Source organism: Malania oleifera, chromosome 7 (genome assembly GCF_029873635.1).
Source record: "Malania oleifera isolate guangnan ecotype guangnan chromosome 7, ASM2987363v1, whole genome shotgun sequence".
Taxonomy (NCBI): Eukaryota; Viridiplantae; Streptophyta; class Magnoliopsida; order Santalales; family Ximeniaceae; genus Malania; species Malania oleifera.
Genome location: NC_080423.1, coordinates 107,340,225 through 107,365,074, shown reverse-complemented (window position 1 = coordinate 107,365,074; position 24,850 = coordinate 107,340,225). Strand labels below are relative to the sequence as shown.

Below are 24,850 nucleotides of genomic sequence, written 5' to 3'. Positions count from 1 at the left end.
ATTTGCTTTATTTTGGATTTTATAGGCTAAATCCGAGATGTCACATTCCATCTCACCTCCTAGCTAGCGCCTCACCTAGATCGATATCCCTTATTTTGTATTATCATTCCATGCAACATAAAGAGTACCACAACTTTGTAATAAATCTAAGATGTCACGTTCCCTATCCCATCCTCCTACCAACTAACCTATTATTCTCATTGACTTTGGATTATCATTCCAGGCAACACAAAACGTATATTTTTGCCTTTACCCTTCAATTGAAAAGGTTCCAAACGTTTCATTTAATTCACAATAATGGTCTTCCTCCCTTGACTTTTTTGGGGGAGGTAATTTGAAATCTTCCCTCTACCAATAATGTTTTTTGTCCCTCTCACAGAAAGTCCTTAATATCTCATAGCATGTGAGATGGACGATGAGAGCAGAAAATGAAAGAAAGGTATTTGCAAGCAAGCCTTGAAAGTGATTTGCATATGAGTGGTTCTATGTTTGGAATGAGATGTTTACTGCATATAAACAAAAAGTATTTTTACATCAATATATTTATAATCTAGGACAAAGACACTAACCTAAGTTTGGTAAAACCAAAAACAAGTTTGTTTCTAAAATCTTAAAGACCTCCTTTGAGGTTTTAAAAATTTTAGATACCTCCACTAAAATTTATCAAAACGACACAAACCCCACTCCCCCAATTAAAAAATTAGTCTTTTTCTAAAATGTAAATAGAGATTTGTATCTTTTCATCAAAGGTTAGTCATTTTTTAAATTCTACAAGAGGTACGTGGCATTTTTGAAATCTCAAGAAAAGCCTCCGTCAAGAGATGAATGTATTTTACCTATAATCTACTATATGCTTCTATTGCAAACCATCAAATAATGTGTTCAAGTTAGAAAAAACAAAAAAAAAACACAACATAATAAGTTATGCCAGTTTAGAAAAATAACAAAATAATAAGTTATGTCAGTCTAGTGATTGTAATCCACACATTTTAAAAATCAAATTCACAAACACATTTGCCTACTAGTTTAGAAGAATCGCGTGATCCAAGGAAGCCTTCTTGACGAGTTTCCGTGCTGGGATGAGTGACCTCCATGGTTTCCCTAATGAGTATAGAACAATTAATTTGCCTACCTCCTTAAAAGTTCACTGTTTCAAATTAACATTTCCAATGTGCTACTAAAATGCACATAACATTTTTAAAAAAAAAGATCCAAAGAAGGGGGCTTCGAGAATATTAAGAGCTCTATTTCACTCCGCAAATCTGAAATCTCAAACCCAAAATTAAAAACATCAAACTAATGCAGAATTTCTAATTTATATATTACAATACAACATCAAAACCCTCTTAAGCAATGGTAAAGATTTAGCCATCTGTTGTTCTTGCCCATCTTGCCTGGCAATCATCCAATTGACAACGGACAGCAAACTGTCCCACATCTCAAATCGCTCTGGAATCACCAAAAACAAAAGAATAACAGTTGCTGTAAGAAATGTCAAAGATGCGCTTTCTGCATGCCACAAAATAAAAATGGCTTCAATGGAGAGAGCAATTCACAAAGTAGTATAAATTTCCTTCTGAGGAGATTATGGGGTAGAGGGCCAGCCTAATAGTATGTACTCTAGTTGTAGCATAGGGCATCAATTGCTCAAGAGGAGACCAAATAAATTGTACTTGAACTATACACTGGAAAGTAGAACATGCACATCACAGATGATCTCCATCTGCATATAGATTCTATCAGCCTATGAAAAATTAAACTCGTGCTTTATGCATTACATGGGAACTTCATCCACAAATTTAACTGTAGCTCCACTAGGAATGCAAATGCACAATGACAAGTCATTTAGACCAAAATGAGAACAGTACAACCCTACAGCTACATCTAGATGCCCTAGTTTTCTTATGAAACAAGCAAGGGATAGAAGCCCACATGGCCAAGTGGGGGCGTATGGGACGCCAGCTTTATTGCTTTTGTTTTATGGCATGTGATCAGCACTTTCAGTTATGTTCCATTCATGGGGAAACGGGGAAAATGACAAGTCTCGACTATTTCTGAAGCCTAGGAACTAAAATTCAATGTGTTTGGTACACGCCAATAAGGAAAAAGACAAGGACAAAACACGTTTAGAGCTGAGACAAATACCAAAGTTGTCACAGTATAGTCATGTCAAGCATTAAAAACTGAGTGGCATAGGGCACCAGTTTGTAGAGTAACAAATGGCAGCCCCACCACCAAACCTACAATCCTGCAAGGCGAGGATACTGATACATACAGGTTCCACGATCAATACATCAATCCTCTGGTGGTTTCCGAATTCCAACCGTAGTAGTCAAAGAAGCAAGGCACACTGAGGCGCAGAGGGTACCTAGAGCCTAGATGCAAGGTGAAGGTGTGTGCCTCACAGAGGTGAGGTGCACATTTATTAAGATTATAAAATACCATACATAATGGATTCTTCATTGTAAACACATTAGTACTAATAGTTGAATTCTAAAATGTCACATTAAATACAAGGACATAAAAATGATATAGGACACATTTTCATTAACATGTTCATGACATAAGTTCCACAAAATAGAAGCAGAAATATGCAGCAGGGAAGTAAAATAACAGCAAAAGAAGCAGCCAGTGCAGCTCTAATTGAATTGCCAGCAATTCCTGACCACAGAAGCAGAAATGCTGAGAAAAAGCAATGCTTTCATGACAGAAAACAGCTCAGTATAAAAGTGGCACAGCAGTTCAGAAGAAAAAGATCGAGGAGCAGCAGAGCAGAAATTTCAGGAAATGGAACAGAAATTCCAAAAAAAAAAAAAAGGGAAAGCAGAAGAACAAAATATTAAAAAAAGGGGGTTCGCAGCTTTGATTGACAGCAGCACTGTAGGCCAGAAGAAAGTCAGAGAGCAGCTGAGTGTATATGTAACGTAAAAGTGGCAAAAATTCCACAAAAACAGCAAAAAATAAGGAAGAAAAACAGATGGCTGAGATTAAAGAGAAGGAATATATATATATATATATAATGTGAACATGTGAGTGGCTCACCTCGCGCCAGTGTGCCTCACTGCACCTCTTAAAGATCACCTCACCTTGAAGGACAAGCCTCATCGCATTAGTGCACCTCGCGCCTAGGCATATCTGTGACTAGGGTTCGAATTAGGCAGCACTCCCGAGCTTAAAATTGGTTCTCTTTATCCAACAGAAGTTACAGAACACACTAGCTTTACTGTCACCAGTGCCTTCATCTTAAATCAAAACAATCCTCACTAATGCAATCACTTGCCTTCTCTACAAATAACCAATCTTATGACTGCCTCTACTCTAATCCACAACTGATGCTGCCAACAGCTACATTCCTACATTAATTTCTTGCCTTACAACTACATGAGGGTGCAGCCTGTCAATTTCAACAGCCACATTTCATACATGGTCATTTTGGCATGTTGTTTATTAATTGTACTAAGAGCATAGTTAGCCTAATACAATTAAAAAATTAAGTTATACTCACTCCATTTGATGGTATTCCACAATCTCACAACACCCTGAAACACTCTTTCACTAGATTTTTATCCAAATCACTTAAATAGTATCCTCTTCTCTTCATGGTCAAGGATTTCTGCCATTCCCTCAGTTATATTCATGGTCCTACAAAAGTAGCATTCCACATTTTGTTTTAAGGAACCAAAAAGCGTAAACATTCAAAACAGGTTTCAATGGGACTAGCTTAAAAATTTAACTCCAGTTTCATCGACAAGGAACTATCATTCCAGTTTCATCGACAAGGAACTATCTGCAGTAAACTATTTATATGTTGCTGTTTACTCAATTGTCCAGTAAGTTCATGTGGTAATTAATGTGAAAGAGTGACTGCACGATGTGAGCATAAATGGATATAAATTTCTCTAATTTAATTGTTACCATGACTGCAGACAAATATTTTTTTTCTCCGCATAAATGTCTAGTCAACATTGTTTTTTGAAACCTACCAATTTTTTTGCTAGAATCCTATCATGTGTTTTTCTAAGTGCATAACTACCAAATGCATGTATTTCTTCCTCTATTTGGATCACTCAGACAATTGTCAAGACAAATGGCTCCAGTCAATATTCTTCGCAAGAAATAAAATGAATTTTCATGTCTCCATCTTTACATAATTATTCTCTAGTGAAGTTTTCTTGTGTGACTTGATGTTTTGTCACCTCAACATGTTATTACCAAGTGCTATAATGTTCCTTCTCCATTCATATTTCAGCATTTTCTTGGAGTTCATTATCTTGCTATTTAATTTAGTCAAATAAAAAACAAAACAAAACAAAGCATCATTCCTTACACACTTTAAGCTACATAGTTTTTATTCATTAATTTACCAGAATAACTCCTCCATCTGAATTGCTTTCATCATTCTTTACTAAAACACTATTAAATTTCTCCTATAGACTCTTATCCCATAATCCCAACAATTTTACATATATCTTTGTCACATTATTTATACCAGGCTTACAAGAATAATTAAGTTCTAATATGTAGCCTTACTTTCCACTACTTTTTCCTATAAATAATTTTTTACAATTTCTGCAGCAAGTGGCTTTTTGCACTAATAGTCATATGAACATCATTCCACCACACATTCGACATTGAGGGTGGACACAAGAAAAAGGGAGGGGGCGCACAACCAAAAGCCACATCACTGATGTACGAGGTAAAGGGGGAGCTCATGATACTGACATGAGTGCCCTGATTGTTGCAACAAAAATATTCCTCAGCAAAGCAGCAAAATGACTAGATAGCCTATTCAGTCAAGATAATATATGCTCTCTTACTTTAACCCTGCTCTCTTACTTTACCCCTGGCCTTAAAAGGTGCCTCATTCAAGCAAGGACCTTGTCCCACCATACGTAGGTGGGGAGCTAGAGTAGCATATAAACCAGATTCCACACCTCTTAAAGCTACCTAGGCTTTTGGAATTTGGAGTACACCTATCCCTCTAATGTACTGCTTCATCACCATTCACCTCCATTCAATCATGCCAGTGTGTGGTGTTGACTTCCCCTCCCACATTACATTTAGTATGTTAAATAATAAAATGCTTTGAAATACACATGATGAGTACTGGATAATATTAAACAAGTTGTCACAAAACATGTGCTCTTAAATTTTATACCAACGATAGGTCCACCACAGTCGAATACTTAACTGATACATGGCATGAATAAAGAATGCAAGTCAGGACTCCAAATTATGTCTCCAGCTACAGTGAACTCCTTCTGAGCTTGCAAGAGAATGCCTGCCACTGCCAGGAGGGTCTATGGAATATTACCAGCCCTCCACCTTACTGCCTTCTTTGTTGAAGATTGTGAGCAATAATCCTGTTTGTCTCAAAGATCAAACACAAACAAAAACAATATTTCACCAGGATTTTGTCGACAGTCAAAAAAACCTCCCTCATAGCCTGTTATGCCTATTGGAAAAAAAAAAAACTGGGTTTCCTACCATGATAAGTTAATTTCTTCAGGTTAGTTAGGTCATAACAGAGAAATCCACAATTATGATTGAAGCATTGATACTTGTACAGGGTCAATGCATTTAAATCATATCCATATTGGATAGTAATACAACTTGATATTCTACAGACATATTAGAAACTTCAAAAACAGAACAACATACTGAACATGTCCACAACAAATCCTAATCATGTATAATCATTAAAAATATATAAAATGCCTTTTTAACATGGAATTAGAAAATCACACATATTTGCATGGCATACTTTTCAAAAATTACTTAATACTTAAAAAAAAAAAAAATCAATACAACTTATGATGAAGAAGAAGTCTCAATACATATCTTCTCTTTTTCTTCTTCTTACAATCTAAATCTACACACACACACACACACACACATATATATATTGTTGTGTTTTGTGGCTCTTATACTTGGTGCAGTTCATAAACAAAGGAAGAAAGGCAATTGGTTGAAGTCTTTGGTGCTCTGCAGCAAGCATTTGTCGACGAGTGGGCCTCATTCGTCAACGAATGGAGATACTGAGAGCAAATGAAAATTCAGACATTCAGAGTCGTCGACGGATAGGCCTCATTTGTCAACGATTGGAAATACCAAGAGTTCAGACATTCAGAGTTATCGACAAAAAGGCATCATTTGTCGACAACTGGACAGCAATCGTCAACGAATCGACCCTTTTCGTCAACGATTGCTCTTGGGACTGCAAGCAAGAATTCAAATTTTGAATGTGAACGTTGGGACGGTTGGGTATTTGGAGGGAAGCCTCCGAGGGGATGTTAAATATGTCATTCTGGGCATATTGTGGAAGAGTGGAGATCATTGTAACCATTGTATTGTGCACTTTGATTTTTCATAGTGAAACCTTTGCCGATTGCTCCCGTGGATGTAGGTTTTGCCAAACCATGTATATTTTCATGTTGATTCTTGTTGCTTTCAGATATACTGCGTGTGTAAATTATATTTTGGCGCTTCATTGTTTGCTACATTTATAAATTTTGTCTTGCAATCCAATAGTCTTTTCACAACAATTGGTATCAGAGCGTTGTTGTCATAACATTGGGTACTTCTTCTACAAAGTTAGACGTCAAATTTGATGGAACCAGAAACTTTGGTTTGTGGTAAAGGAGAGTGAAGGATTTGCTTATGCGGCAAGGGATGGTGAAGGCCTTGCATTGTGTTCAACCGAAGAGTATGGATGAGGCAAATTAGAAAGAATTGGAGGCAAAGGCCGTTTCCACAATACGTTTGTGTTTGGCCGACGAAGTGCTCTATCATGTTATGGAGAAGGATTCTCCAGCAGCTGTGTGGCAAAAGCTTGAAAGCCGGTACATGTCCAAAATCACTTTCTAATAAACTATTTCTTAAGCAGCGTCTTTATTGGCTTAAAATGGTTAATGGTTCGAACTTAAATCAACACATCAATGCATTTAATCAAATCATAAGTGATTTAATGCGTGTTGATGTTAAGTTTGAAGAATATGATAAAACTTTGATGTTACTAAATTCCTTGCCACCAACTCATACTTATAAAAATTTGGTTACCACTCTTACATAAAGGAAAGAGACTCTTAATTTAGAAGAGGTGACAAGTGCCTTGTTGGGTTTTCATCAAAAGCTGAAAAATTGTGATGAAAACTCACACGGAGAAGGACTTGTGGTGAAAGGTAACTATGAATGTGGGAAAGGAAAATTCAAAAGTGGATCGAGTCAAAAATCCCATACTCAATCCAAGAAGAAAAAGGATATTCGGTGTTATAAGTGCAATAAAAAGGGGCACGTTAAACCGAAGTGTCCGGATTAGAAGAAAGGTAATGTTGAAAAGCATGAAGGGACTTCAAAATCAACGAATGTAATTCAAGAAGAAAATTCAGTTTGCAGTAATGGTGATATACTTTCAATTTCGTCAGGGTCGGGTGACCTTACGGACTCATGGATTCTAGACTCGGCATGTTCATACCATATGACTCCAAACAAGGAGTGGTTCAGCACTAAAAGGTTGATAAATTCAGGTTCAGTTCTTATGGGCAATGATGTTTCTTGTAAGATCATTGGCATTGGAAATATTAAAATTAAAATGTTTGATGGTGCTGTGAGAACCTTGAGTAATGTAATACACATACTGGAGTTACGGAAGAGTCTAATTTCACTTGGCACCTTGGATTGTAATGGATTCAATTACAAGTTCGAAGGTGGGGTTATGAAAGTATGGAAAGGTAATCTGATGGTGATGAAAGGGCAAAAGCTAAATGGGAATTACAGGGAACTACTATTGTAGATGGAGCTGCAACCATAGATACGGAATCTAATGAAACCGTCTTGTGACATATGCATCTTGGGCATATGGGGGAACATGGTATGAAAGAACTTCACAAGAGGAAACTTTTGAAAGGTATGAAAACATGTAAGCTAGATTTCTGCAAGATTTGTATTCTTGGGAAACAAAACAGGACAAAATTCAAATCAGCTATACACAAGACGGAAGGTATTCTTGATTATGTCCATTCCGATATTTGGGGTCCAATTAGAGTAGCATCAAGGGGAGGATATGTTTATTATGTGAGTTTTATTGACGATTACTCACAGAAAGTCTAGGTATACTTCATGCGACACAAGTCCGATACGTTTGTTAGGTTTACGTTGTGGAAAGCTTAAATGGAAAACCAGACAAGAAGGAGAATCAAATGTCTTAGGTCAGACAATGGGACTAAGTACACTAATTCTAGGTTCGTGGAGTTTTGTGAGTAGCAGGGCATTAAGAGACACTTCATTGTTCGCCGGACACCTCAGCAAAACGATGTGGCTGAAAGGATGAACCAAACTCTAGCTGAAAGAGCTCGGTGTATCAAGCTTAATGCAGGGCTATCGAACAACTTCTGGGCCGAGGCAGTAAGTATGGCTTGTTTCTTGATAAACCGATCACTAAAGGCATCACTAAAGGAGAAAGTGGCAGAAGAGGTATGGACGGGAAATGTAGTAGACTACTCCGGATTAAAGGTATTCCATTGTCCAGCCTATGTTCACGTGTCTAGTGAGGAGAGATCAAAACTTGACGCAAATTCTAGACGTTACATCTTTTTGAGATATCAAAAGGGTGTGAAGGGGTTCAAGTTGTGTGATCCAGTGGCAAACAAGGTGGTGATCAGTAGAGATGTAGCTTTCGATGAGAAAACTATGGTGAAGCGTTCTCAAGAATGTGATTAATAGAAACAGGAACCAAAAAACTGGAGCAGAGATGAACATGTTGTGCAGGTAGAATTGGAAGCTCAGGGCAACGGCAGTGATTTTGGTCCTTTGGTTGCAAAGAGTTTTAACTCGGAAAACCAGCAAGTCGACAATATTCCTATACAGAGATCCAGACGCACTATCAGATCATCACCAAGGTATGGATTTGAAGAGTTAGCGTCTTATACTTTCCTTACCAGTTGCAATGATCCAACTACATTTCAAGAGGTAGTGCACGGCTAGGAGAAAAGTAGGTGGATAGGTGCAATGATTGAGGAAATGGAATCACTATATAAGAATCAAACTTTGGAATTGGTGGAGCTTCCAGATGGGAAGAGAGCGATAGGCTGCAAATGGTATCTAGGAAGAAGGAAGCAATTTCAGAAAAGGAAGAAGAAAAATTCAAGGCACTGTTAGTGGCAAAAGGGTACTCACAGAAAAAGGGAATAGACTATGATGAAATATTTTCAGTCGTGGTCTGACACACTTCTATCAGGATAGTGTTGGGGTTGGTAGCTCATTATGATATGCATTTGGAACAAATGGATGTGAAGACGGTGTTTCTTCATGATGACTTGGAGGAACAAATTTATATGGTATAGCCTGAGGGATTCAGTGAACCTGGGAAAGAAAACTTAGTTTGCAAGTTGAAAAAATATCTTCACGAGTTGAAACAGTCTCCAAGGCAATGGTACAAAAGATTTGATTCCTATATGATCAAGATTGGCTACAACAGATGTGAGTATGACTGCTGCATGTATGTGAACAAACTTAATGATGGTTCTTTTATTTTCTTGTTGTTGTATGTCAATGACATGTTAATAGCTGCTAAAGATTTAACTGAGATAAATCATTTAAAGGAACTATTGCATAAAGAGTTTGATATAAAAGATCTTGATTCAGCCAAGAAAATACTTGGGATGGAGATTCGTGGGGACAAAACTACAGGAAGGTTATGGTAATCTCAGGGCGGTTATGTGGAGAAGGTGTTGGAGAGATTTAGCATGACTGATGCAAAATCGGTATGTACACCTCTAACGAGTCGTTTTAAATTGTCTACTGCAGATTGCCCAAGTACGAATGATGACATCCACAACATGCTAAAGGTCCCCTATGCTAGCGCCGTGGAGAGTTTAATGTATGTCATGGTGTGTACAAGACCAGACTTAGCACATGCAATGAGTGTAGTGAGTAAGTTTCTTTCTAATCCGGATAAACAACATTGGGAAGTCATCAAATGGATTTTCATATACTTACGGGGTACATCGGGTTATAGCATCATTTTGGGCAAGCAACGGGATAGTCCATCAATTGTGGGGTTTGTTGATGCTGATTATGTAGGGGATATAGATGACAGAAGGTCTACAACGGGTTATGTAAGAGGACCTATATGTTGGAGAACCATGGTACACCCTGGTGGCATTGTCTACAACTGAAGCTAAATATATGGCAGTTGCCAAAACTATAAAGGAAGCCTTATGGCTTATCGATTTGGTCAAAGAGCTGGGCTTAAACCAAGACGGAGTTGTGCTGCGTTGTGACAATCAGAGTGTTATTTACTTAGCAAAGAATCAAGTGTACCATGCTAGAACCAAGCATATTGTTGTGAGGTTCCACATGATCTGGGAGTGTATTACTTTAGGTGAACTTATATTGGAGAAGGTTCACACATCTGAGAATGCAGTAGATACTTTGAAAAAATCGGTTACTACTGAAAAGTTCAAACATTGCTTGAACTTATTCAATGTCTGTAAGTGCTAGAAGGAAGACAAACCCAATCGAACATTCTAAGGTCAAAGTGGAGCAATCAGATATGTTTTTTCAGTTTCTCCTAAGGGGCGTATAATCGCCAAGGTGGAGATTGTTGTGTTTTGTGGCTCTTATACTTGGTGGAGTTCATAAACAAAGGAAGAAAGGCATATGTGCTAAAGTTTTTGGTGCTCTGCAGCAGCCATTCGTCGACGAGTGGGCCTCATTCATCGACGAATGGAGATATCGAGAGCAGATGAAAATTCAGACATTCAAAGTTGTCGATGGATAGACCTCATTCGTCGACGACTGGAAATACTGAGAGTAGATAAAACTTCAGACATTCAAAGTCGTCAACGAAAAGGCATCATCGACAACTGGACAGCAATCGTCGACGAGTCGACCCTTTTCATCAACGATTGCTCTCGGGGCTGCGACGAAGAATTCAGATTTTGAATGTGAACGTTGGGACGGTTGGGTATTTGGAGGGAAGCCTCCGAGGGGTTGTTAAATATGTCATTCTAGGCATATTGTGGAAAGAGTGGAGATCATTGTAACCATTGTATTGTGTACTTTGATTTTTCATAGTGAAACCTTTGCCGATTGCTCCTGTGGATGTAGGCTTTGCCGAACCACATATATTTTCGAGTTGATTATTGTTGCTTTCAGATATACTGCATGTGTGAATTATATTTTGGTGCTTCATTGTTTGCTGCATTTATAAATTCCGCTGTGCAATCATATACTCTTTTCATAACATATATATATTGGTTTATATGTATATATAGGATTTTTTGAGCATTTTTCCTACTTTGTTGCTTAAGGGTTTAGCTTCTTTTCCAATAGCAATATTTATTTTACATATATAAAAGAAATCCACATATTGGTATTCACTTTTCGTTTTCCTAAAATACACCTATATCAATATAGTTGGATGGCACATAAGATTAATACAACAACAACAAACCATGCCTAGAGTCCCACTAGGTGGGGTCACATAGAGTTAGAAAATCACACATATTTGCATGGCATCCTTTTCAATGTGAAAAGTATTTTATTTGCAAATTACTAAATACTTAAAAAAAATTCAATACAGCTTATGATGAAGAAGAAGTCTCAATACGTATCTTCTATTTATCTTCTTCTTACAATTTAAATCCACACACACACACGCACACATATATATATATTGGTTTATATGTATATATAGGATTTTTTTAGCATTCTTCCTATTTTGTTGCTTAAGGGTTTAGCTTCTTTTCCAATAGCAATATCTATTTTACATATATAAAAGAGATACCCAAATTTTGGTATTCACTTTTCATTTTCCTTAAATACACCTACACCTATATCGATATATAATTAGATAGCATGTAAGATTAATACAACAACAACATATTTTGGTATTCACTTTTCCTTTTCCTTAACTACACCTATATCAATATGGTTAGATAGCACGTAAGATTAATACATCATGCCTGAAACTTAAGTCCACTAAGTGGGGTCAACAATACGAATCATTTTCTGGCAATTTATGTGATCATGGTCAATTTCCTTCGACAAATTTAAAGCGATTAAATTCTTACTCACTATTTCATTCCAAGTTATTTTAAATCTACCTCTATCCCTTCTATTGCCCCTTACAGTAATTAATTTATTCTTCCACACTGGTGCGTTGTGGCCTATGTTGCATGTGCCCAAATCATCTAAGTCACTTTTTACTTATCTTCTATAGGAGTTACACCTAACCGCGAATATGTTTATTTCTTAATTTATCTTTTAACGTTATACCACTCATCCATCTTAGCATTCATCTTGACAACTTTACTTTTTGGATAAGTTGTTTCTTAGTCACCTAACATTCTGATCAATATAGCATAGTTGGTCTTACAGTCGTCCTATAAAACTTCCCTTTTAATTTCTAGGAGCATTCTACGATCACAAAATACACTCGAAGCACTTCTTCATTTTATCCAACCTGTTTTAACTATATGCATTACATCTTCTTCAACTTCTCCTTTAGCTTGCATAATAGATCCAAGGTATCAAAATTTACTAGTGCTATTGATTTCTTCATCATCAAGTTTAACTTTGTCTCCAATATTCCTCCTACTATGGTTGAAATTACATTTCATATATTTTGTCTTATTTCTACTTATCCTAAAGCCTCTAGATTCTAAAACTTCTCTCCATAATTCTCACTTAAATTCTACTCCACTCCTAGTTTAATTAATCAAGACAATATCATGTGCAAATAATATGCACCATGGAACCACATCATGGATACTCCTAGTCAATTCATTAATCACTAAGACTCAAAGCAGATCTTTGATGTACACCTATTGTGATTGGAATTCTCTAATCTCTCTACCTATAATCCTAACACTAGTCATTACTTCATCGTACATATCCTTGATGACATATGTGTACCTCCCTTCTTTTCTAAAACCTATCATAGAACTTCCCTAGGTATCCTATGATACGCTTTCTCTAAGTCAATAAAAACCACATGCAAGTTCCACTTCTTTTACCTAAACTTTTCTATTAATATTCTTAAAAATATATTACTTTTAGGTATTTTATAACCAATCCATAATTACTTTTAACAAATGCATTAATATTCCATAACTAACATGTAACTAGTTATAACTTATATCTCATTCCTTGGCGCATATTTCTTGACATCACAACATATTCTAGTACAAATTCTAAATTTCAATTAAAAATATTATTACTTGACCATATTTTCCTCAACAATTTAAAATAATTGATAGTGAGATAAAGAGTATATCTTAGTGACATTGAAAAGGAATTTAATTAAATTATAAAAACAAAAAAAGGTAAAACATAAAGATTGGATTAATTTTATAAAAAATAAAAGACGACATATTGGAGAATTTTTTAAGAATTATACTACAATTGTCCTTATAGATGATTTTTGTAACTAAAATGAAAGTTCAGCCTTATCTTTTCTTTCTTTCTATTTTTCTGATAGGGCCTTACTTTTACTTACGTATACATAATGTTAAAAGGAAAAAAAAAAAAAAAAGCTTTTGATTCTTTTCTTCCAATACCACATCCAAGCCCCTTAGGGCACCTGGTTAATCCACTAGTTCTCCACCAGATTTATTGACCAAATGAAATGCTTTTGTATGTTTTTGTCCCTCTTGAGATGAAATTCTGGCTTTGTCCTTGGCACCCCTGGTTGATAGATCCTAAAAATTTGACTAAGGTCAATGTTGCTAACTTTTGGTAGAAAAACCCCAACAAATTCAAAGAGGACATTTGGTTCTCAAAATCTTTCAAGATTCTTGAGAAAGTGATGCCCATGACATCTCATTCCCACATTTGTTTGAGCATGGGAATATAACATGGCAGAAATGTTCAAATTCCTAGGAATGAAAGGATTCTCTTGAATCATGAGCATCCTATTCCCACTCTTCCCCATTGGAAATTTTCATGGGAATCCCATTCCCATGGGAATCCTACTTTTTGGACCAAATAGCCCTATGTCAACAGATTGAACAACAATGTCCCTATAACATAGTATTATCGCACTCTAATATTATTTAAAATAATAAATTATCAATAAAATAAAAGTAATATATTGGTTACACACACGTCAAGGTATGTATAATTGTCATTTTCTTGAGATGTCTACCCAGATTCCGATTGTTAATTTAGGTGTAATCCCAAAAGGAGGGAGTGAATTGTGTATTTAAAAATATTTTGGTAATTCAATCATTAATTGAAAACCCAACCATACATCCACAAATTTGGATATACACCGATTTCAGTATTATGCAACTAAATTGATTTAATCAGTAGATATCTCAATTAATTCAGTATTACCCAATTATTCTCACGTATTTTAGATATTCATACATACCAACATGCACAGCAGATATAATATGAATATAAGCATGGAAATATAAAAGAAATAGAGAGAGAGCGCCGACACCGAATTTTTAACGAGGTTCGGCCAAACTCGGCCTATGTCCTCGCCTTGGGCAAAACAACCAAAGATTCTACTAATCCCACTCCTTTAATTGGGACGGAGCTTCCCGTTACAAACCCGCTGCTTACAAGAGGCACAACTTCCTCCTACTCCGCTACTTACAAGAGGTACAGCTTCCTCCTACTCCACTACTTACAAGAGGCGTAGCTTCCTCCTTCCCCAATACACAACCTGAACCGTCAATACAATAGATTGATAAAATTCCTGAACACTCAGATGCTTCTCAACAAGCTATTGAATACAATAAAATTCCTACAACACATTCATAGGATATAACTTGAAGCTCAATGAGTATATGAGATGTTTTCAATAATATTTTTACAATAATCAAATATACGATCTTTGTATATAAAAATATATATGATAAGTTTTCTCAAAGATCAACACCCAATGCAATATATCTCAAAATTTTGATTTTTCAAATAATATGTGTTGGAGATCTAGGGTTTTCTCAAATAACTTTTGGCACGAATAAAAGATTATTTAATCTTTGAATAAAAATAATATTAAGAATGCTTTCCTAGAATGAACTTCTACAAAATTTTTCAAACAAAGATATAAAACTTAGGGTTCTCGCTCTTTTAATAAAATGTTAAATAACAATATAAGAGAACAAAAACTTTTACAATGAAGATTAAATGCCCAAATATAAAATCTTGTATATCAAACCTCAATATCAAACGTGCTTAGCAAGATGTGTGTGTGGATGCCCTTTGTGAAGCTGAGTGAATGCCCAAAAGATGTTTGAACTTGATAGTGTAGGTAAAGGAAGCAAAAGTTCTCAAAAGTATGCTAAAAGTGATCTCTTTTTGTCTTGTTCTGTTCTCCTAGGGTTTTGGGAGTGTTTAAACATGTATTCTCGACATTGGATCAATTCCTGGCCGTTGGATCATTTAAAATAAACTATTTACGTCCGTGTCCGCGTTGGACCGCCATTCTACGCCAAGAACTCTTCGACAGGTGGATACATTCGTTGACGAATGTTCAACACTCATTCGTCAACGGGAACATGGGTTCGTCGACGAGAGACCTGTCTGGGATTTTTGAGTTCTTGGTATTTTCTCGTTGACGAGAACAAGGTGTTCGTCGCCGAGTGGCCTTCATACGTTCGTCGACGAGGCCATGGGGTTCGTCAACGAGGCCTCTATATTTCAGAAAAAATTTGCCTCTAAAATTCCATCCAACCTAGAACTAATGTAAATGAGTTTTTCATAAAATGCATGAGTCCTAAAGTTAGTCTAGGGTATATTTGAGCTTCCAACTATATCTTATGAAATATGTAAATACAAGTGAGACTAAACACACATTACAACTGAAAATTTGATGTGTCTTCATCCTTTTGCTCTTTTAATTTCATGGAGTATGTCAGGTCGTATGTGCTTCAAGTTCCTCATGGCTTCCATAGCATTCGTACCATCCGTGCGTGCTAAATAATGATCCTGCTAAAAGACTCAATGCACAGATAAGATAATTGTGTTTTGTCATTATCAAAACGAGATCGGACTCAAAAAGTCAACACCCATGTTGAACCAAACATTGACAAAGGAATTTTGTGTACATTCCTAAAAATCTTATAATGCAAACCAAACAAAAATATTCCCGTGAGATAGGCATTCCATTCCCATGAATGAGATTCTCAAGGATGTCATTCCATGGGAATTTTTTTTATGCCGCGAACTAAAGTCCCTAAGGGACTGCCATAACCCAAACTGTGATTATTATTTCTTTTGATGTAGTTACCTAGGTTGATTTAGATAAGTTTCATTCCTGAGAAACACAGTCCACCTGCATCTTCCCCTAACTCTAAGATTGGAATCATTCCAATCTCAATATCTCAACCTCAACGTTTGCATCTGTTTGATAGAAAATCCCTCTAATTGAACTAGAATTGAATATATTCACAAGAATAGGAAAGTATAAAATCATTGTTGCCAATAGAAGGGGAAACATGAAAATTTTCATCAATTCAATGCAATGGCTTGGCCAAGTACAATAGGTCCAATGACACTAGACAAAAAAATTTGAGAAAAAAAAAAAAGTGCAACACGACCAACAACTACAGCAGCTAGGAGTAGGAATGTCATTTAAAACATACAAGCTGCAAAGGAGGTGAAGACAAAGGACAACACAGAATGACAATATTAAAAATACATAGGGATACAACTGAATATGGCCTTAGAGAAAAATGGAAAAACAAGGTTCATGTTGCCAAACTATATGCCAGGAATAAGGCTTTGTTTACTTGACCTTGGACAGAGTTTAGACATGGATAAATCAAGAATATGGGACTTTTAATTCCATTTGTAAACAGTGGAAAAGAAAAAGACAAAAGGTCGTGAGATTGGTTTCCAAAACGAAAGAAAATAAATGAGCAAGCAAATTACATCTCAGTCAGTTTACATGATATTGGCAACTAGCTTACAAAATAAACTGGGGAAAAAAATATAGAACAACTAAATTACATTTAACTCATTCAGTCCTTGGGAATTTGGAATGGAAAAAAACATCAAAATGTGCACATAAAATATCCTTAGCAACAAAAAAAAAAAAAAAGCTTTAAGCCTCACGACATGGGGTAGCTATGTAAATGTGTTTCTCCAATCTGCTCCATCAAGGCAACATCTACCAAAATTTGGGAGCCACCGGCACCAAGTCCTTTCTTACTACCCCAATCCAAGATTTTTACCACTCCCACGCCCACCCAGCACGGGAAACAGAAACCCTCGACTATTACTTCTCAAATCACTCTGTTACAAGTTCATGGTATAAATTTTTCTTTAAAATGGGAAGAATTCATCTCAGCTCCAAGTGTGTGTGAACAAGCCTGCTCTCTCACTCTCTCTCTCTCTCTTGCGCACACACACACACACATTAAACATCTGTTTGAATCTATGGGCGTAAATTTAATCAAAACTCTAGAAACAAAGCAAAGATTAATAATGAAATCATTTCATTTCCATAGTGCACAATCACCATATTATGAATCCTCCAACCTCAACAAATACTTGAAGCTTGAAGCAATTGAGCATATCGTTGTATATGGGATTCAAAAGCACCATATAACCAACAACAATAAGCAGATAAGCAGAAACAACTAATACCAAAAAAGTGTTGACCTGGAGATAAATAATAGCAATTAATAAAACTTATTTACGTGCTTCCAATAGCATCACTTCCAGCAGCAGTCTTGCGGTTTAGGTAGTGAACAACAGCATCTTCAAACCTGCAGAATTACCAGAAAACATCCAAAAGTTTAACGTCACTTGCTTTTCCAGATAAATTTTCCCATTCATGCTCACGAACAAGCCATAGATTTCTCAACAGCAAAACCCTAATGCTCCATAACCCTAAGGATCACAAAATCTTTGACATGATTTTGTGATCAGAAATGATATTGTTCTGGGAGAACTTGCTGAAGTGGTCACCACTTCAACAGAACTTTACCCAGTAAATCTACATTATTTATAATATATCATTGAATGGGGATTCAATGAAAAACAAAATTATATGATGTTTTTGTCATGTCATTTCAATAAAATATTTGGTTATAAAAAAAATTATAATTAAAAAAAAAAAAACAAACAAACAAATTGCTGAAAATGCTTTCCAGAAAAATTAATACATGAATTGAGTAATCAGATCCTAATTAATTGTCAACAATTGAATGGGACATATTCTATGGTAAGCTCAACACATTTTCAGGATAATGTGTCAAGATTCCATCAGTAATTGGTTTATTTTCCCATGGCACATGGGGATTTAATTGAGACAAGCCAATCGTGAATAATAAATGAGTGAAGATTGCATCACCCTTGCAGGATCTGACTTAGTCACCTGTGGATTTTGATTCAAATGACATGGGAAGAGCATGTTAACACTTCACTATCTTCTTTCCATTTTTATTATTGACTAAGCTATAGGTCCAAAAGATAAATGATAATGAAACGTGCTAGTCATACTCATACAACAAACAAGTTGATAAAGGCTTACCATGATTGATTATAAAAGTCAGATCGATGCTCTTTTTCAGAATTACGACTGGCATCACCAGCAGCAAGCTTCAAATCCCTGCTCTGAGAAGCAATTAGAGCATTAATGAACTCTACTGGAGACTGGCTGAACCCAAGAAAGAAAGCCCGCCTCCGACAATGCTCATGAATCTTCTTTATTGAAGCAGTAATAGTATCATCATAAGCATCAATCTCCGCATGCCTCCCAGTGTTTGCCAAGAAAGCAGACATTTCCTTCTCTAATTGAAAAGGGACATCAACCAACACATCGTAACAAGTAGTTCCAGCTGGACAATTCCCCGAAAGCTTAATCTTATGCACCAAATGTATAGGAGGTGGTGGAGATAAATGCTGTGATATCTTCTGTGAAACCACAGCAAATTTCATCTTCTCTTCCCCAAATACTTTCCGAAGAGGTGGATCACAAACAAAAATAGAAGGATCACTTGGGTCCTGTAACTTCTTAACCTTCACATAGTGCCAAAGTGCAGCAATAATTCTCGGGCGAGTATCTACATCAATGCCGAGAACATCCACCAGCACTGGAGAAAGTTTGAGTTTCTCGGGCATATAATTCATTTCTAGCCTCACCATAGCGGTGAACTCCTTATCCCCTTTTCTCTTCACTTCAAAACCCTCATGAAGTGCAGATGATCGTGCCTTCTCCCATAAAATTACATGGTTATTTGGATAGAGGCTCTGGTCTAAGTAAATGGTAATCCTCTTGAAAAATGATGAGAATTTTGGGTACCAAGAATTAGGCTTGTGGAGCACCCCATCTGGGTCAGGCTCCACTACATTTTCCAAGATCCTCCCAGTTAATTTAAGCACCCAAGAAGGGGGCTCCGCATTTTCGTTTTCCGGGTTTGATCCTAAGTGGTTGATAAAAGTGTTGAAAACATAAATCCTGAGGGTTTTCTGAACAGTGGGAGGGTCCCTAAGGGACTCCTGAATATCACTCTTCTTTCTTGCAAGAGCAGCATCTATCCGGGCCTCTAATTCAAGCAAATGGGTGTAAAGTGCAGACTCTGGCACAAGTGCAGCCACCTTATCAGGTATTTGCTTATCAGGAAGTTTCTGCTTCTTCCTCCGAGCAGCTGGGGTTAGCTCCATAGTCTTAAATGGCAATCCAGTGTTGCTAGCAGCAGAACCAGGAGGTCGAGAAGGCGGTTTTGGCTGAGCCCTCTTCACCCCTCCTGTTACTGGCACCGAAACAGAAAGTGAAGACGCACTAATAGAACCACTCCCAGGGTTCTGCACACGGGACGGGTGAACTTGAGCTTGAGCCTGCAATTGAGCTTGGAATTGAGCATGAGCCGCTTGGGCTTGAGCTTGGGCATGAGCCTGAGCATACTGTGCCTGAGCCACCGCCTGAGCCTGAGGCTCAGACAACTGAAAATGTCCCGAAAAGATAGACCCACCATGTGTTTGAGATTGTGTCTGTGAGAGGAGATGGGACTGGTGGTTTATCCCCGCATTACCGCCAAAAGGAGTTTGGGTTTGGGTCGGAGCACCAACGTTCTTCATTGAATTGTTATTGGTGTTCGCCATCTAAAACAGTGCTTATTCCATCAATCAACAAGACTCCGCACACAATTGTCTTCAAACCCTAACCTCTTGTGTACTCTTTGAGCTCAAGAACCTCGACTCTGAACCACAATTCGGTTATTATCAATTACGAAACCCTAAGACACTGAAGATCGTTTCATTTGCAATCTAGGGTATGAAAGTGTAAAAGGGATTTATGTATAAAGATGAATGAGAGGAAAATATTTGAATATGCGTATGCATATGCATATATATATATATATATATACATACATATATATATATATATAATGAAAGAAAGAAATAAATGTTCTTACGGGATAGATGCTGCTGCAGATTGGGTTGGCTTTGCTTTTTTCTTGATACCGGCGATTTGAGGTCCGCGATGGCGCGAACTGATTCGAGCTCTCCTTGTTTCTGTGTTTCTCAGTCGTCGAAATTACGGAAGTGCCCTCGATTCTTTGAATGGACAGTATATGGGCCGAAACCAGGGAAGATGACGAGTTGCGGCCCATTTAGCCCAATCAGAAATTGGGTTTCTCAAACACAATTTCTTCTACAACAGTTTTGAATTTTTAATCATAAAATTTATTGTCACTTAAAGATCCACGATTACTAATCACGCTTTTTTTTTTTACTTTTATCAAAAATTACATAATTTAATATTTGTTCCAAGTTACCTTGCATACTTTACCATTGTTATAATTTGTTATAATTATTAATAGTTACATTATTTTTTTTTTTTTTTTGGATTACGTCCGGGTGTCCACCTACCGTCAACGACGTCCGTTTTACGATCCGTCGCACCGGCCAGTGACTATTCCCACGCCCTGTAGAATGGCCCCACACACCACAGGGAGGTAAAATCAGGAGCTCAGGCGCTGAATCGAACCTGGGTGGGGAGGAAACCCTGACGCCATGAAGCGCACACCCGAAATCCGCTCAACCACCTGAGCTGCGCCCTGGGGGCTTAATAGTTACATTATTGTTGTTATTTGTAATTGTAGTTGTTAGTGGTGAAAAAATGTTGATTGAATTGCACTCAAAATTTTTTTTTAAAATAATCACGAATAAATATCTTAGAAATATTAGCCATAACAGTATTTCTATTTTTGGACAATTCATTATTTTTATTTTAAAAAGTGCTTCAATCATAATTAATATAACTCATTCACTTTTATATTAAAATTTTATAAAATATAATTACATATTTATTAAATATATTAATTTTACCTATTCTACAAATAAGCTTATGCGGACTCTTATACTTGTGTTCTCTTGGATAATAATAATAACTCATATATTATTATTTTTTTCATAAATATGTCATTTTGATTTCAGATAATACATTGAAAAAAAAAAATAGTCTTAATGTTATGATTAGACAAAAATAAAATTACAATTAAATTAAAACCGTATGTTTTAATTGAAACTTAAGACATAATATCTAAGCCATCAAATTATCAAACTATAAGCAATTTCATTAAAAAAAATACTCACATTTATTTTATGAAACTATTTCTAATGATGAATCTTAATACTCAAACTAAAAACTACACAATGTATCTATCTAAAATTTTAGGATAACAAGGTAGAAAATGAGATCAATTAATGTCTTCACTCAAATACAGCAACATAATTTTGTATTTTAAATGGATGTGAAATCATTGGTAACATCTTAAACATGTTTTGCTAAATCTTAAATCACTGGATGTGAAATGTTTTTTAGGTTATTGAATTGTAAGGAATATCAAATTTTAATAAAATTATATACTGTCACTTTCTAAAGTTCCACAATAATTAGCATTTACATATGATTGTTTTTTAAAATATATATATATATATATATATATATATATATATATATATATAAATGTTAGTTGTTGATAGCATAACAAATAACTTGTACATGCCAAGTGTTTTATGCTTTCTAGGAGTGGAAAAATCAATCGAAAATTCATGAAATTGATCAAATCATATTAAACTACATTGAACTAAAACGAAATAGATTGATTTTTTAGTCATTTGATTTGGTTCGATTCAAAAAATTAGCAAGTTGAATCCTTCGGTTTGATTTCAACTTTGTGTTTTATGAAACCAAAAAGATTGAATCAAATTGAGAAGGGATGCTCAATTATTAACTTTGGAATTTCTAAAAAATATAATTGATAGAATTTTTTTCATTTTTTGAATTTCTCCTTGAAAAATCAATTCAATAATTTATTTTTAGAAGGAATATCCAATTATATTTTAAATTAGAATTTTGTTAGGCAAATTTTATAAATAAAATAGTACAAAATATTGAGGTTCACTCTAATTTTTAGTAGGCATAATCAACATAAAATGAACCAAATTAAATAAGCACAATCAACACCCATTATTTTGGTTTGGTTTGATTTTGGATCGTGATTCAATTCATGAATTTTAGGAATTGAATATTTTATTTTAGATGTGGGATTGTACAAAAGACCAACTTCTAATCAGAGATGGTCCATACGTGCATGTGTGGGCGACCATAACATAAGGCCCTCAGTAGGGGCGAGCAGTATGATTAATTAAGTTAGTTAATCAAATTAGTCAAAATTTTTCAATTAAAGAAAATATTGTTAATTGAATTAAACCAAAATTCTATGTTAATCTTACTCAAAACTTATCAAACTAGATTTTAATTACATCAGTTAACCAACTGATTCAAGTTTTGATACATATAAAATATAAACAATATAGATAAAATGTGATAATCTCAAAAATGGTTTTATAAGATTAGTGGGGTGATTTTAAAAATAATTAATTAATTAATTAATTAAAAATTTTAAAAATAATTAAAATTTAGTTTAATTTTTATTTTTATTAATTAAATAAATTATCATTAATTAAATATTATATAATTATTATTTTATATTATATATATACATATATATATATATATATATGTATATATCACCTCCTGTAGTAGAATCTTTGGTGGGGATTTCAAATAACGTAGGCAGGGGCCCCCTTTCAGCGTGGTCTCGCCCCTCCATCTCTCTCCCACTTTTTTCAATTTCTTAGTTGATATTCGCCTGATCGAAAATCAAAAAATATCGTTGGACTCCCATTCTCCACCACTCACATTTCTATCGGAACAGATTTGTCATAAGAGCGGCGTAGGCATATGCCGCATATCCCCTAAGCTAAAGTAAATTCTCACTCTTACCCCAATTTTTCTTAAATCTTAAGTCAAACTGACGATTGAACGTCATTACGAAAATTTATGGATGATTCTCTACAAGTCTAGTAGAGCAGATTTCTTGTGAGGTCATCGTAAGCATAACCTCAAATTTAGGATAAGAGAGTTATTAAAAGATTAATTAATATTTAATTAATGTAGATTTAGAATATTAGAATATTGGGCTTTCTGAGGTTGAACTTGGGTTATTGAATTCAGGATTCAGGTGAGCGCTGCGAATATAATTTCGGGATCCCTATAGGCGTAGTTCAGGAAAACCAGGGTAACTGGAGTATTTTTGAATTGTAATGTTAATTTTGAGTATACGAAATCTAAGAAGTGATAAATGGAAATTATTTTGGGAGTCGAGTTGAATAACTTGGGATAAATGTGAATTTCAGGTTTTTGAGCTGCGAACGCCGAGAGGCGTAGGAATTTGATATTTTTAGCGAAATCTTAGTAAGTCAGATAAAGGGAATAAATTATTACAATTATTTTTTAGAATTATTAATGTAGTTAAAACGTGAAAATGAGAATATGTTATTTTGCCTAAATTATTATGATATAAATATCAGATAAAATTGTGTGACATATGACTTATATTGAATTGTGGTGTTTTGGTATTTGAAATATAAGAGGTGATGAAAAATGATAAATGCTAATGAGTATTTTTCTGAGAAATGTTAAAATACATGAAACATGGTATATACTATTATGGGATGACGGAATGTGCACAAAAAATTATGAGAATATTTTTATTGAGATAAATTAAAATATACTGATATAAGAATTGTTTTATTGAGAAACGTTGAAACGAGGATATATAAATATAGATAAAATGTAATAACCCCAAAAATGGTTATACAATATTAGTGGGATGATTTCAAAAATAAATAAATAAATAAATAATTAATTATTATTAATTAAATAATATATTATTATTATTATTATTATTATTATTATTATTACCTCACTTCAGGTTGATTTGAAATCACGCAGACAAAGCCCCCCCTTTTAGCTTCGTCTCACCCTTCGTCTCTCTCTCTTACTCTATTCAATTTCTCGACTAATATTCGCCGGATCGAAAATCATAAAATACCGCTGGACTCCATTCTTCGCCACCAACATTTCTATCGGAGCGAATTTGTCGTAAGAGTAGTGTAAGCATATCCCTTGGCGTAAAATAAATTCTCACTCTTACCTCAATTTTTCTTAAATCTTAAATCAAATTGATGATCGAACACCACTACGAGAATTTAGGGTTGATTCTCTACAAGTTTAGCGAAGCGGATTTCTCATGGGTTGTCGTAAGCATAACCTCAAAATTATGATAAGAGAGTTATTAAAGGATTAATTATTATGTAATTAATGTAAATTTGGAATGTTAGAATATTGGGCATTCTGATGTTGAACTTGTGTTATTAAATTCAGGATTTGAGTGAGCATCACGGGTATAATTTCGGGATCCCTACAGGCGTAGTTCAGGAAAACTAGGGTAAGTGGAGTATTTTAGAATTTTAATGTTAATTTAGAGTATACGAAATCTAAGAAGTGATAAACGGAAATTATTTTTGGAGT

General features: G+C 35.3%; 1 protein-coding gene across 4 annotated transcripts; it reads right to left on the bottom strand.

Annotated features, from left to right (window-relative positions):
* Positions 1 to 1,113: 1,113 nt before the first annotated feature.
* Positions 1,114 to 20,553, bottom strand: LOC131160554 (SWI/SNF complex component SNF12 homolog). 4 transcript variants are annotated; one of them, XM_058116365.1, is made up of 4 exons: positions 20,382 to 20,531; positions 18,497 to 20,165; positions 17,661 to 17,729; positions 1,114 to 1,449 (listed from the first exon to the last, which is right to left on the bottom strand). In XM_058116365.1, exons 2-4 carry the CDS (start codon positions 20,065 to 20,067, stop codon positions 1,440 to 1,442), a joined length of 1,650 nt encoding a protein of 549 aa, XP_057972348.1. In that variant the 5' UTR covers positions 20,068 to 20,165; positions 20,382 to 20,531; the 3' UTR covers positions 1,114 to 1,439. The 4 variants fall into 4 exon arrangements, with proteins under 4 accessions (XP_057972348.1, XP_057972347.1, XP_057972346.1 ...); XM_058116364.1 differs by lacking the exon at positions 1,114 to 1,449 and adding an exon at positions 5,187 to 5,363 and having other exon boundaries at positions 20,382 to 20,553; XM_058116363.1 differs by lacking the exon at positions 1,114 to 1,449 and adding an exon at positions 5,198 to 5,363 and having other exon boundaries at positions 18,497 to 20,209; positions 20,382 to 20,453.
* Positions 20,554 to 24,850: the final 4,297 nt, after the last annotated feature.